At 37.4% G+C, this 12,206-nt stretch overlaps 1 protein-coding gene across 11 annotated transcripts in view; it reads right to left on the reverse strand.

The window, feature by feature from the left end:
* Positions 1–4,861: 4,861 nt before the first annotated feature.
* Positions 4,862–12,206, reverse strand: part of VEZT (vezatin, adherens junctions transmembrane protein) — a 57,043-nt gene continuing 49,698 nt past the window's right edge. For 9 of the 11 annotated variants that reach the window (XM_042792003.1, XM_042792000.1, XM_042791999.1 and 6 more), the window contains 3 exons: positions 11,373–11,473; positions 9,981–10,188; positions 4,862–6,024 (listed from right to left, as the gene is read on the reverse strand). In XM_042792003.1, coding sequence (XP_042647937.1) covers positions 5,456–6,024; positions 9,981–10,188; positions 11,373–11,473 — 878 coding nt within the window. In that variant the 3' untranslated portion in view covers positions 4,862–5,455. Of the gene's footprint in view, positions 6,025–6,075; positions 6,811–9,980; positions 10,189–11,372; positions 11,474–12,206 lie in introns of those variants that run through there. The other 2 variants (XM_042792006.1, XM_042792005.1) reach the window with 1 other exon arrangement.

The following is a 12,206-nucleotide window of genomic DNA, read 5'->3' on the forward strand; positions in this document are numbered from 1 at the left end:
GTTCCATTACCACTTATTTGATTACTGCACAAATTTCCAAGTCACATAAATCGGAGTGTATTTTTTGGCATTTAAAGTTCAAGGTGATAAAATAAAAACATATACATGAGGGCATTACATATCATGAGAATATGAACAAAGCACACGTCCAAGCATTTTAAAAATTAACCACAGAAGCCTTCAGTTTGATCCCTGATATCCATATATGCACTGCCATGTTTCTTGTGTGATAATGTATTTTGTGGCATATGCTTATTCATCAGACACCAGAACAGCTCTGAAGTCAAGCTGAAATTTAAACAAGTGTTGTTTGGCATCCTTAGTTTGTGTTAGACCAGGTGGCAGCTGTTGGAAGATCATTATGATTTAACAACTTTTTGTTTTGTTAGCAAAGAAAAACATTGTCCAGCCAAATCCTGCTGACAGTGAATAAATATTTCTCCTCCATTAGACCAAATATTTTCATTTGTCGTCCTAATAGCTAGGGGTAAAAGATCTGAAAATATTTTTTTCCTATGTGGACTCAAATATATCTGAATGGCTCAGTGTTTTATGAGAGGTGATTATTACTCCATACTCAGCACTGTTGAGGTTACGTCTGGAGTTCTGCACCACACTTTGGTCATTATACTTCAAAAACTGGACAGATTTCTAGAGGAAAGCAATCAAAAGGTGGAAAGCATGATCTCTGCAGAAGGACTGAGAGAAGAGAGCTTGCTCAGTTTAAAAAAGAAAATTAAAAAACATTATGGACAAATCTCATTTGTAAAAGAGTGTGATAAAGATGAGTGCATACTGGCATTGGAATTAGCAATAATTGACCAAACACGAAACTGAACAAATTTATAGAAAAGAACTCAATTGGGACCTGTTAAGCTGACAGCCAACAACACTAGCTCAAAAAGACCATGAGCTACAAATTGTTGGGGAGTAGCCTGGGGAAACATCACTACAAGATCTCCCTTTTCTCATATTCTTCCCTCAGCATCTGCTATTAGTCCCTGTCACAGACAAGATCCCAGAGTAATCCGACCCTTTACCCTGACCATGTGCCTTTCTCATGCTCTGCCTGATTCTTCAAATGAAACAGTATGAAAACCTGTTAATTCTAAAGAGTAATTAACCTGGGAACAAGACGCTTGCAGAGCAACAGCAGCCCTTCACTAAATAAAGAACAAGAGCAGTTTAGTATACTTGACCTCTTGTTTCTGTTAAAACAAACAAAAAAAAAAAAAGGAAAAAAGAAAAGAGGGATGGACTACAAGATTACAAAGTTCAGCACAGGCCAACAACTCTACAGAGTCCAACATTTATATGTTTCTTTACTATCAAAGAAATTAATAAGACAGTTGCAATTTCTGCACTTCAGATACACATAAAATTTCCAACAGTTGGGTCACACACAGAGAGGTGTGGTGAGGACAAAGTCTGAAGCCTCAGTAAAACTGGCTACTCTACCAGATTCTGTCTTGTTTTTAGAAAACTAAGTGTGAGATTCAGTGATGTCTAGTAATCCTCTGTCAGAAGTAAAACTGTCTCACTACTGCAACTGATAGCAGAAGCCTTCACATTTGCGAATCTTGCTTATAGTTGACACAGGCACATTTGACTCCATTTGAAAGATGCTCAATTATCTGTAATTCTCAGAATTTGCTTTCATTACATCACTGTTTCATTTCTGTCATGAAGACATACACTTAAAAAAAGGGACAAGTAATCTTCTAATCTTATCACAGATCTTTGCCCCCATTTAAGCTTTTACCTAGACTGTTAGCTGTAAAGTTAAGTGACAAAAATGTAGCACTAGATTGCAATCCAACCTAAGAAGCAAATCATTTTTGGAGTGCCTTCCAGGTAGGAGAGGAGGAGGAGGAGAAATTATTTAACCCTATGTATTTACTTGCTTCTTTACAACTTCACAGACTTGCTAATTGGAAACGGAATAGGGAAAATGCATTTATTGGTAGCTCTGCTCTTTGCAAAGAATTTTGGCTGCTGATATCCTTTGGTGTAACCCATTATTTAGCATGGATTTCCAGATTAACATTTCAAAAAGTTACAAAGCGCTAAAAAGTAAATGTTGTTTTCACAAAAATCCCTATCTAGGGTAATGAGCCAAAGAACACAGGACAGCACTCAGGCCTCAACATGCTCAATATATTAACACAACTCTTTAGTGCTTATGCGTATTTCACTGTGTTCACATATATTATTTTAAATGCAACAATAAATTATGATTGCCAAGAAATCTGTCAGGTTCTTGGAGAAATCTACAGAATGTATGTACAGTCCTTTCAAATGACATAATTATAAGGAAATCTGGATTCTAACAGACTATTTATATGTAGATGGAACTTTGTTATCAAATCAAGGGAAGCCATGCTTTGTGTGCTGCACACTGTTAGCCACGTATTTCTGCAGGGAGAATATTAAATTAATCAAAAGAAATGACTGACCAAAATAACTGATGGCTGTTATATATAATAGATGTGATGAGATGCAGAGAAAGCAAGTGAGCCCAGGTGTTCATACATGCAGCTTCTAAAACTGCATTAAGACCATGAAAATCAGTTAAATTGCTTGTAGAAAATCTATTTGTTCAAAGTAGGATCAGAACTTGCTCAAAAAAGTCATCCTTTGATCATATCCATGTCTAATGTCAAGGCTGTAATTTCACACTACAGCATCTTTGCCAATAATGTAAATGCAAGCAATCCCAAGTCTTACGCCAGCAACACAGTATGTGCTGATACAGCTGTTTGGAGGTAAATGCTGTAAACTGCATCACTGCCAACAAGAACAGTGAAAAGTAACCCCTAAAAAGGGCAGATTTTTGACCCAAGTGGACTCATAAGGTGGTTTGTAACATGGCCACAAAAACCTGTGTTGATGGAGCTGATAGGTGAAAATGAAGAGCTAACGATAGATGGGGTTTCTTAGGCCAGTTTCATCACCAAGACCAGTGCATTATAAAACTTGGTCCCAAGTGAGCCACCAAAGTAGATTCTCCAACTCTTTTACTAAGGACTGTAGCAAAGGAATAAAGAACTTTTATAAATATGAGATGTGAAACTTATTTCAGTAGCAATGCAAAGCACTCAGACTACTACCGGCTTCATCCAAAACTGTGAGGACAGTGATAATTCATATGCTGCATCTAGTAATTTTTCCAGGTTGGTATCATAGCCATACACGTTGTAAACTAAGTTTTGGATCCCATGAGAAAAATTCAGAAGTATCACTTCTGGGATATACAGTATCAGATCATGAAATGCTGGTGGATGAATTAATGGAAAAATATGAATGGAGCATACATTTAGGCAGAACAATTAGCTAGAACAAAAAATACCTGGGCACTTTGTGAACTCAAGGATCTCAGGTCAAGGATGAGGAAGACTTCTTTTTCAGAAGCACGGACAATGCTTCAAACACAATTTATCCAAAGCAGCTTTTCTAGGCTGTCCAAAACAGTTGTTCTGGACTTGATTAAAAAACCTGCTTACCACAGAGAAAATAAAACAGTGTTTCGTCATCTGAGCCTAACCTTTACAGGTTACAGAAGAATATACTCTACCACTAAGAGGAGGCTTAGCTTCTGAATACCCTATGAGAACCATCTTTTTTTTCCTTTTACAAATTCCCCAAGACATCATCCATTCAGCTTCCAGTCACTTACACAAAATTAAGGGCACAGAACACAGTACTACTGGTCAATGAAGAACGGCAAAAATTGTCTTCCCAAAATCTGTGTGTGAGGGAGAAGCCAGACATTACATTGTGAAAGAACACTGTAAGTCACACTCCCTTCTCTATCAAATGACATTTACTTCTTTATGGTCTGTGAAAAAAGCCACATATTTTAACACCGTTCATACAAAAACACTAATAGAAGACAGGGAGGCTGAAAGCAAGCTCTCGTTTTCTGACATACGGTCAAGAGTTCCACCCTAACCTGCTGACCTTTGTTAGCTTCCCAACTTCCCACAACAGCATCCTAGGAAAAATACTGCTCCAAACCACCTGCATCTAAAATACCCTTTATTCTACAGAATCAACAGAGGACAATAAATACCCTGTGTAACTGATGAGGTGTTTTGTGACTGGAAATGTATCCAGGTCCAAGCAGAGCATTCCATACAAAGCGGCAGCTCTCTCGCCATTAGAGACATGAGACCTTTGCTTCATTTCGTGTCAGAGGGCAAAAGGAAGAGAAGGCAGCAAAACCATTAATGAGCTCCTCTGCGAGGTAAGCATCAATTTGCTGCTCCTCATAACATCACCACAGAGAAAAAAACAACCAACATAACCTCATACCAAACAGCCAGACTTCAGTGTCAACTAAGTTACAAGATACACCTTAGAAAATACACGATTCTTGTTCTCTCATGGATTCTTAATCACACAGGTTATAGCTGTGATCTATGGAAAAATGAAAGAACACTAGGGAAAAGCAAGTATGCTGTTTAACCAAAATACTGTATGTTGTTAAGCACTCAGATAATTTTGCTTTAAGAAAATTACTTCAGGACATAAACAAAAATGTACAGTCAATCATTGTATCTAATCAAACAATTATATTAAGGTTCAATTTACAAAAGGTTAACAAATAATTAATAGCTGCTTTAATAAATAGGTGTTTACTTCTCATCTATTATCAGTCCAACAGATAGCTTCTAACTGTCTATAGTACTTTCTACACATGTGCTTATAACCCTCCCTAACATATATTACACATTTCTCTAACATGAATTACAACATCTAGAAACCATTTATTAACCCTTCATAAAATTCTAAATAAACCTTAATATGAAGCATGACTAACTTTATACTATTTCAGCCCCATACTCCAGGACACATCAAATACTAGCTCTTTCAAGTTTTTATTTAAAATTCTACATTTTAGTTGGGAGCAACATCACTAGACACAGAATCACAAATGCCTACGGTGTCTTATCCAACACACTGCAGACACAAGTAGTGAAACGAAAATGGTGGGGGAAGATCACAGGAAACAGTTCAGGTTCTTCCAAAAGAAATGTCCTGGCTTTTTTGTTGGAACAAACATTGATACCATGACAACAGAATCAGAGAGCAAAAATACCAGAGTCTGCTGTAATTCAAGATACTGTTTTTCCTTCTTTTTAGAAACAAAAAAAACCCCACAATACATTATAATATAAATAAATAAAACAGAAAACAGAAAGGTAAATTCCAAAACCCACCACAAGGATCTTAAAAAAAGGGAACAGCCAACTATTTCTTGGATGCAGCCTAAACTTCTCTTACCTGCAAATTTTCAATATACTTAGAAGTCTTATTTAGTGTATCAGACTTAGGGAACAAGATGTATTATATTTGGGTCTCCTTTTTTTCCATCCAGTATTTTCTTCAAACCCCCACCTTAGTTTTTTCCATCAAATTGCCTGCTGTTGGTTTAACAAAGTTCAGTTCAGACTTATGCTTTTCCTTCACTTTCAGAGCCTCTGCCTTCATTCTCACAGTCCTCCACAAGGTCTTCACACTCCTGTGTCTTCTCTTCCTCCTCCTCCTCATCTCCAAAAGTCTCTTCTTGCATTGTAGTAAAAGTGAAAGACCTGGCAGCAACTTGTGCAGCCAGGCCAGATGTGAAGTTTAAATCTGTTGATATGTGGAGCTGGGCCAGCCTATGCTTGATTTTTGAATGTAATTCATCCTTAGAAAGAGACTGTGAAACCTCTGCTCCATCCATATTGCTTGGCTTCAGTTCTTCAACTTCCTCTTTATGCTGATAACACACTCTTTCTTCAGCCCCTGTAGAAATACCTTCATCAGCAGTACTGTCTTTGGTTTTCTCCATCTCAGGATCTTCATACAAATATTCTGTCCTGCTTTTATCAGTAGCATTCATTTTTGGATTAGAGTCTTTTTCTTCAGATTGATCACAATTTTGGCTGCAGTCCTGCTTTTCTGGATCTGAATTTGTATGTGATTCCAAATTATTTAGTAGCTTCAGTGGTTCTACAGGAGACAAGGGTTTCACTGCAGCTTAGAAAGGGGGAAAAAAAAATAAATGATAACTAAAAGCAAGCTGCTATATATAAATAATTTATTTGTGTCTGAAAAGATGGAAGACTGTAAGGGTCAAAATGGCTTAAAAAAAAAACCCAAAGCAACAAAAACCACAATCAAACAAAACTTAAAATAAAACAGTGTTTTCTAATCACAAAGCTGAAGTGAAATGTGATAGCTACATGTTGTAACTACTCCTTAAAATCCATGATGTAAAGAGACAGCACAAAATTGATGATGCTTAAAACCGGCATCAAACACAATGTTGAAATCAAAACCAAGTAAAACTACTGCACTGTATACAGATTTGAACTGTCTTAATTTTAAACAACAGTTTACCTAATCCGGTCAAGACAGCTGGTACAATGAAAAAGTCCTTATAGGCAATATCTGATCTCATACACCACAACATATAAATACAACACGTATTCATACAGTCAGGTAAGGTGTCCTCACAAATAAAGTGTGGTTTAATTTAGCCTCTCTTGAAGTTAGTAGCAGCAGCGAGTCCCATTGCCAGCAACGGGATGCTTGCCAAGAAGTCTCTCCTCCCAGTGTTAAGGGTTAGTATAACTTGGTACAATCACTTCTTGAAGAACAGACGTCTTTCTTTTTAAGAAAACAATATAATGTCCATTTCCAAGTAACAGATTCCCTAAACTGCAGTAGCTCCATTAGAGTAGCAGCACGAACATAAATGAGAGCGGCAACAGCAGATTCCCAAGTAGCATTTCCCTTTCTAATTCCATTCTGACTTTACCCCTGTAAGCAGAGATGAAAATAACTCTGGGAAATACACAAACTTTTCATGGGAAACAAAATTTACAGTATTAGGATTTTTCCATCGCATCCTATTTCAGTAATATTTACTTTATCTAGCTGAAGGCAGGCGCATCATTATGGCTGTCACATTGATAATTATTGTCATTAGCACACTGAAAGACTGTGGCTTCAAATTTGTACCACATTTTTTTTTAAAACCTTATATACCGAAGGAGCACTGCACCAGACTCATCTCAATTGTTAACAGAGTTCTTTCCCCACCTTGTAAAAAACACGCTCCTGCTTATTTCTGCCCATTTGCTTGAAGAAGCAGGAATATGCACAGTAATCTTATCATTTGGGAGCACACTTGTTGCCTACATCCACTAAGGAATACTTCCAAAGCCAAAATTTCTCAAAAAATAAATAGATACTTCAGATTGGTAGCTGGCCAATTTGCTGAGTTAATTAGTTAATAAGCAAGGTGGAATTAATGAGTTCACAGAGTGTAGCTTTCCAAATATGAGAAACATCTGTATAAGAACAGTTGTATGGCCAAGGTGAGAGAAGGGGAGACAGCTGGGTACAGTGCAACCACTGCCAGAATGAACTTGTTTTGGGGAAGAGGTTAGAAAGGCTAGAAGTGATTTTGCACCAGAAGAAAGTTGTTTAACAACAGTTGACAAATGAAAAACAAAGCTACTGACAACTTCACAGACCTCTTCGAAAGCAATTCCATTTTATTGGCTCAACAGGATGCCAAAGGACCAAAAATATAAGATCACCTACACTCTCATAAATTACTTACTGCCTAGACTGTAAGCAGTATTACCATGGTGCTGGGCTGGGCAAATTTGCTTTAGTCTGGTGCTCTGCTAAGATTATGTTTTTCTTCTGGAATCCAACCTATCATCTCCAGTTGACTTCATGCTGCATTCTTCAGACATATCAACTTGTCTGGAGCTGGCCCCTTTTATGTGGAAACCTTCACCAGCTCCTCCTTCAACAAACCAAAACTCCTAACAAATCAGAAGGGCTTGCTGGGTGCCTGGACTAACAGATTAAAGCCTTTGAATATTTCAGGATCTTTTTTCACAATAATCACAAGTTAAGAGAACACAGGATTTCTGTAATATGATTGTCCTGCAAAAGCAAGATTTGAGAGGGCTGTGGAACAGTGTGATATCACGGCCATCTGTTGGCTTGGGTCAATGCAGACAAGAATATGAACCTTTCTGGGTTTAAATCTTCAAGATAAAGCAAGACACAATTGTGGAAAGCACAGCTCACAAAAATGCTTCTTTAAGGAATGACTTGTGCATATGGATAAAGTCTGCAGCAAGTAATACGGCAGGGTCCATTATGTCATATTTAACTGACTTGTATTTCTTTTGAAGACATACTGACAAAATTCCTTAAAAAACAGTAGAAGATGTTACGTCTGCTGTCCATATCAGTCTGTCAGATTAGACACACAGAGTCTCTGAGCCAGAAGGAGACAATATGAATTACTTTCATGAACTGCCCACATGTTTTCTAGTTTTGTACAGGATGGAAGTAATCAGTGATTAGTCCTAGGCAGCTGGAGGAAATCTTACCTTCCTCGCTCCCCATAACTGAATCTCTAATCCTAAAACAATGTAGTATCTATACATAGAAAGGAAAGGAACCAATGTAAGCCCCAAAGGCTTTCAGGTGAACAGTTACTGAAGATTACAGGAGTCAGCTGGCTCTTTCCAGCTATGGTCACAAATGGCCTGAGGATATACGGATGTGGACAGGTATCTGGTGCTAACCTAGATAAGGAAAGTTCCTGTGCAAGCTCTCCTGACAAGAACTCTTTCTGCAGCAGCCACTAGATCTCTCAAGACTTGAACTGGGGGTAGGATTCCTTCCTTCTCCCTTTAGCAGGAAAGATACGAAGACTTGAAGAGATTTATGTGAAGAGTTGTGTGGTGTCACATCTAATATCAGAATGATAATACAGAAATCATACTCTTGAGCTGACTCTGATGCAATCTGATATCTTAGGGGTTTTTTAACTCAACTAGAAGAGAAGTCAATACCAATGATCAACTGATTTACTGTAGTTGTAGCTAAATGGACATAAAGAAGAAAGTTGTGAAGAACAGATATTTTTGTGGGTTTGATGTCAAAAGAAACAATCTCATAAATAGCTCTGTTACTGCGTGTTCCCACTAAATTATTGAAGGACACAATCCATGGTCTCTTTTTCCGGTACACACTGGCAGAGTCAGAATCCTTGAATATGTTGCCAGACTTGACAGTTGCTTTTCATAACACAGAATGTGAAATTTTTTAGAGGGCTTTTCCTAATCCATGTTTCAGAGAAAGGAATAAAAATGGGGAAAAGAAGGGAAAATGGAAAAGACAAACTACTGCCAATTTTAAAGATAATAAATCAAACAGCTCAAGCAGTGAAAGGAATCAAGTTGTATCCAGCCTTATTGCTGGAACAGAGACAGACTGTCTGGTTGAAGCAGGAGAAATTTTCATATTCCTGTCTTCAAATGCAAGTGGATGGAGCTACCCAGCATCCCTCAGAGTTAGTAAAGGTTAGTAGGCTAGTTTGGAAGAACTCTTCTTGTTAGGTGTTTTTCCATTGTTTGTTTGTTTGTTTGTTTTTTAACATATAGCATATACACACTCTCTCGTAGAAACAAAAGCCAGTCTTACTCTTTTATGAGCCTTTAATATTTCAAAGTCTAGCGCTTCACTTTAACCTATATATTTTTGCAAGTCTGGGATAATTTCTGATGGTTTCTTTAAATTCTGAGAAGTAATTTATTTATGCACACTCACTAAAATTCACATTTATTGGAAAGCCATGAAAGAAAGTCAGTTCAGTTTGCGTGGTTTATAGCCTGACAGTTCCCTTTATGATGTCTTAATATTTTGTGTGTTGAATATTTTAGCTCAGTATTTTGTTTTGAGCCAAATTCCCATTTCTTGGAGTCCTTTTCAATAGATAATGAAATGATTGCTACAAGTGATATAAAGAGATGGAATAGCAAACTAAGACCACATAGCTCTATCAAAGACATTACTATAGCTAAGCACTGTCTGAATTCCAACATAGTCAGAAGTTGATGGCAAACAGACACCTACTCTGTCTTAGAAATAAATTAATTTTCAAAAGTAATGCTTACCATGGTCGCTGAATAGCAGCTGTTTCCATTTCTGCCTTTCTATTTCTGACGCTTTAAATCCCAGTACAGATTTCAACTCTTGTAACACCCTTTTAGATTCTTGTCTCTCTCGTTCTTGTCTCTCTCTTTCTTCCTGGGAAAAGCAGTAAAAATCTTCCCTTTTGTATTCATTCTCGGTATCTGAATAATCAACATATGCTTCCAGTTCCTAAAGAAAGAAAGAAAATTTTGATCTTCACTGTTAGTGTAGACCCTGTCCTACAATTTGATGCACAGTCAAGTGATCTCAGCACAAGCCAACCACAGTAATAGGATGGAGCCCTGTTTTAACAGAGCCAGTGGATCTGACATTGCTCTCAGTTATATTTGTATAATTTTGGAGCAAGTCCACTCATTGGAAGTTAACATTACTGCAGTCACCTAAGATTTACTTTCATACACAAATATGATTAAGTGATACACCTTGAAAATGGGAGTCCATTTCCCCATAATTACAGATGAAAATAAGCAATACCAATCCTGGTTTCTTTTTTTTTTTTTTTTTTTTTTAATTTACACTGTAAGCGAATTGTTCCTCAGTCAGGCATCTTGCTAATTAATTTATGTAAATCCCTATGAAGAGGATGTTGAGAATAGCAAACTCCTCCGATTTTAACTCAATTGGCTTACAATCATGAAAATGCAGAGCTTCATCTGTGTTATAACAGACAGCCAGTAAAGTTAATAGTCCCAGCTCTTTGATATGGAAAAAAATCTAGAAAGAATATATGTGAGGTAGGCTTGGGAGAAGGCAAGGGAGGGACTGTGCAGAACACAGGTGTTCAATTTGTTTTCAGAATGCATCTACCACTCAGTTCTGGGATGGAGGAGGCCAGCCCCTCTTCAAGACAGCCCAACCATCACACATGAGTTCCCCAAACACCACAAAACTGTTCAGTGTCACAGTCTGTTTTAGGTATCCAAAAATGCAGAGATTATTCAAACTGAAGACAGGCTGGTTTGTTCTGGAACTTGTCACTTTTGCAGCTGCAACAATTCATCTAACAATATGCAAGTAGGACTCTATCTTATATACTGCCTTTTAGCAATCCACAGTTTTTTTCTGCATTACTCTGACTTGTGTTGCTGCTCTCCTTTTGTCACTTTCTTCTAATGATATATAATGGTGAAATGGTGAATGCTACTACTCTTTTTTCCAGGGTGGGGAATACCTCTCCATGAGACAGCAAAAGGAATATACATAATCTTTTTCTGTAAGTCCAATTATGAAATGGCACTGGCTACCTACTTGATCTGTCTTGGCAAGACGTCACTGCACAAGCAACTGAAAAAGGAATGGATGCAGCAAACAAACCCCAGTTATTATTTTGAAATGGTCCTATTTTTTTTTACCTGCTCTTCAGGGATTGGATCTTTGTTTTCTATGTATATGGCAGGCTGTGTTAAAGGTACGGTAGTACGCTGTAGGTTGTCACAGGAAACTTCAATTTTGCCTTTAGGGGGAAAGAAGAAAAGGGATTAAAAAAAAAGAAAAAAAATTGAGTGTTGAATGATGTTTTTGACTCACTCAGGCGGGGTCCAGGCATTTTCATTAGGCAGGGTTGGCACACATGAAAAAAATGATGAGAAGGCTGGTCAGAATACATTGAAACACTGTGTTAGAGAGAGCACCTGAATAACTTAGCTAATTTTGATATAAATTGGGTCTGATGAAACTCATCTTGAAATAATTCAACTTAGAAATCTCAAAATTTTTATAGACTTTGAAAACCTGAAGATTGCAAAATAAATTGGTAAAATCAGAAAAGAGACTTGGTGCCCAAGTTTAAAAAGAGAAGTAAAATAGTAACATTGTAGGCAAATCAGGTTCAAATCATTGGAAAATATTGGAAGAAATAATCAAGCATAATTTACAGGAAGCTATTTGGAAGGTAGCAAGGAGATAAGTGACGGCCAACGTGCCTTTGTTGAGAACTGAAGATGTCAATTCACTCCAATTTCAATTTCTAATGCAGTAAGAGGTCTTACGAACAGAAAGAAGCCAAAGACATTCTGCATTTTGTTTTCAGTATGGCTTTTGACACGGTGTCATGACATACCCATAAGCAAAATCCGTGGGCCAGGAGAAGTTGCTATCGGGTGCATAGAACAGTCTCTTGGATAATCAGTGTAGTTACCATTTTCAGACAGGAACAATATACTGAATGAGAATTTGTCTCAAGTCCA

The sequence above is a fragment of the Tyto alba genome, unplaced genomic scaffold, assembly GCF_018691265.1.
Source record: "Tyto alba isolate M040663 unplaced genomic scaffold, T.alba_DEE_v4.0 Super-Scaffold_2, whole genome shotgun sequence".
Taxonomy (NCBI): Eukaryota; Metazoa; Chordata; class Aves; order Strigiformes; family Tytonidae; genus Tyto; species Tyto alba.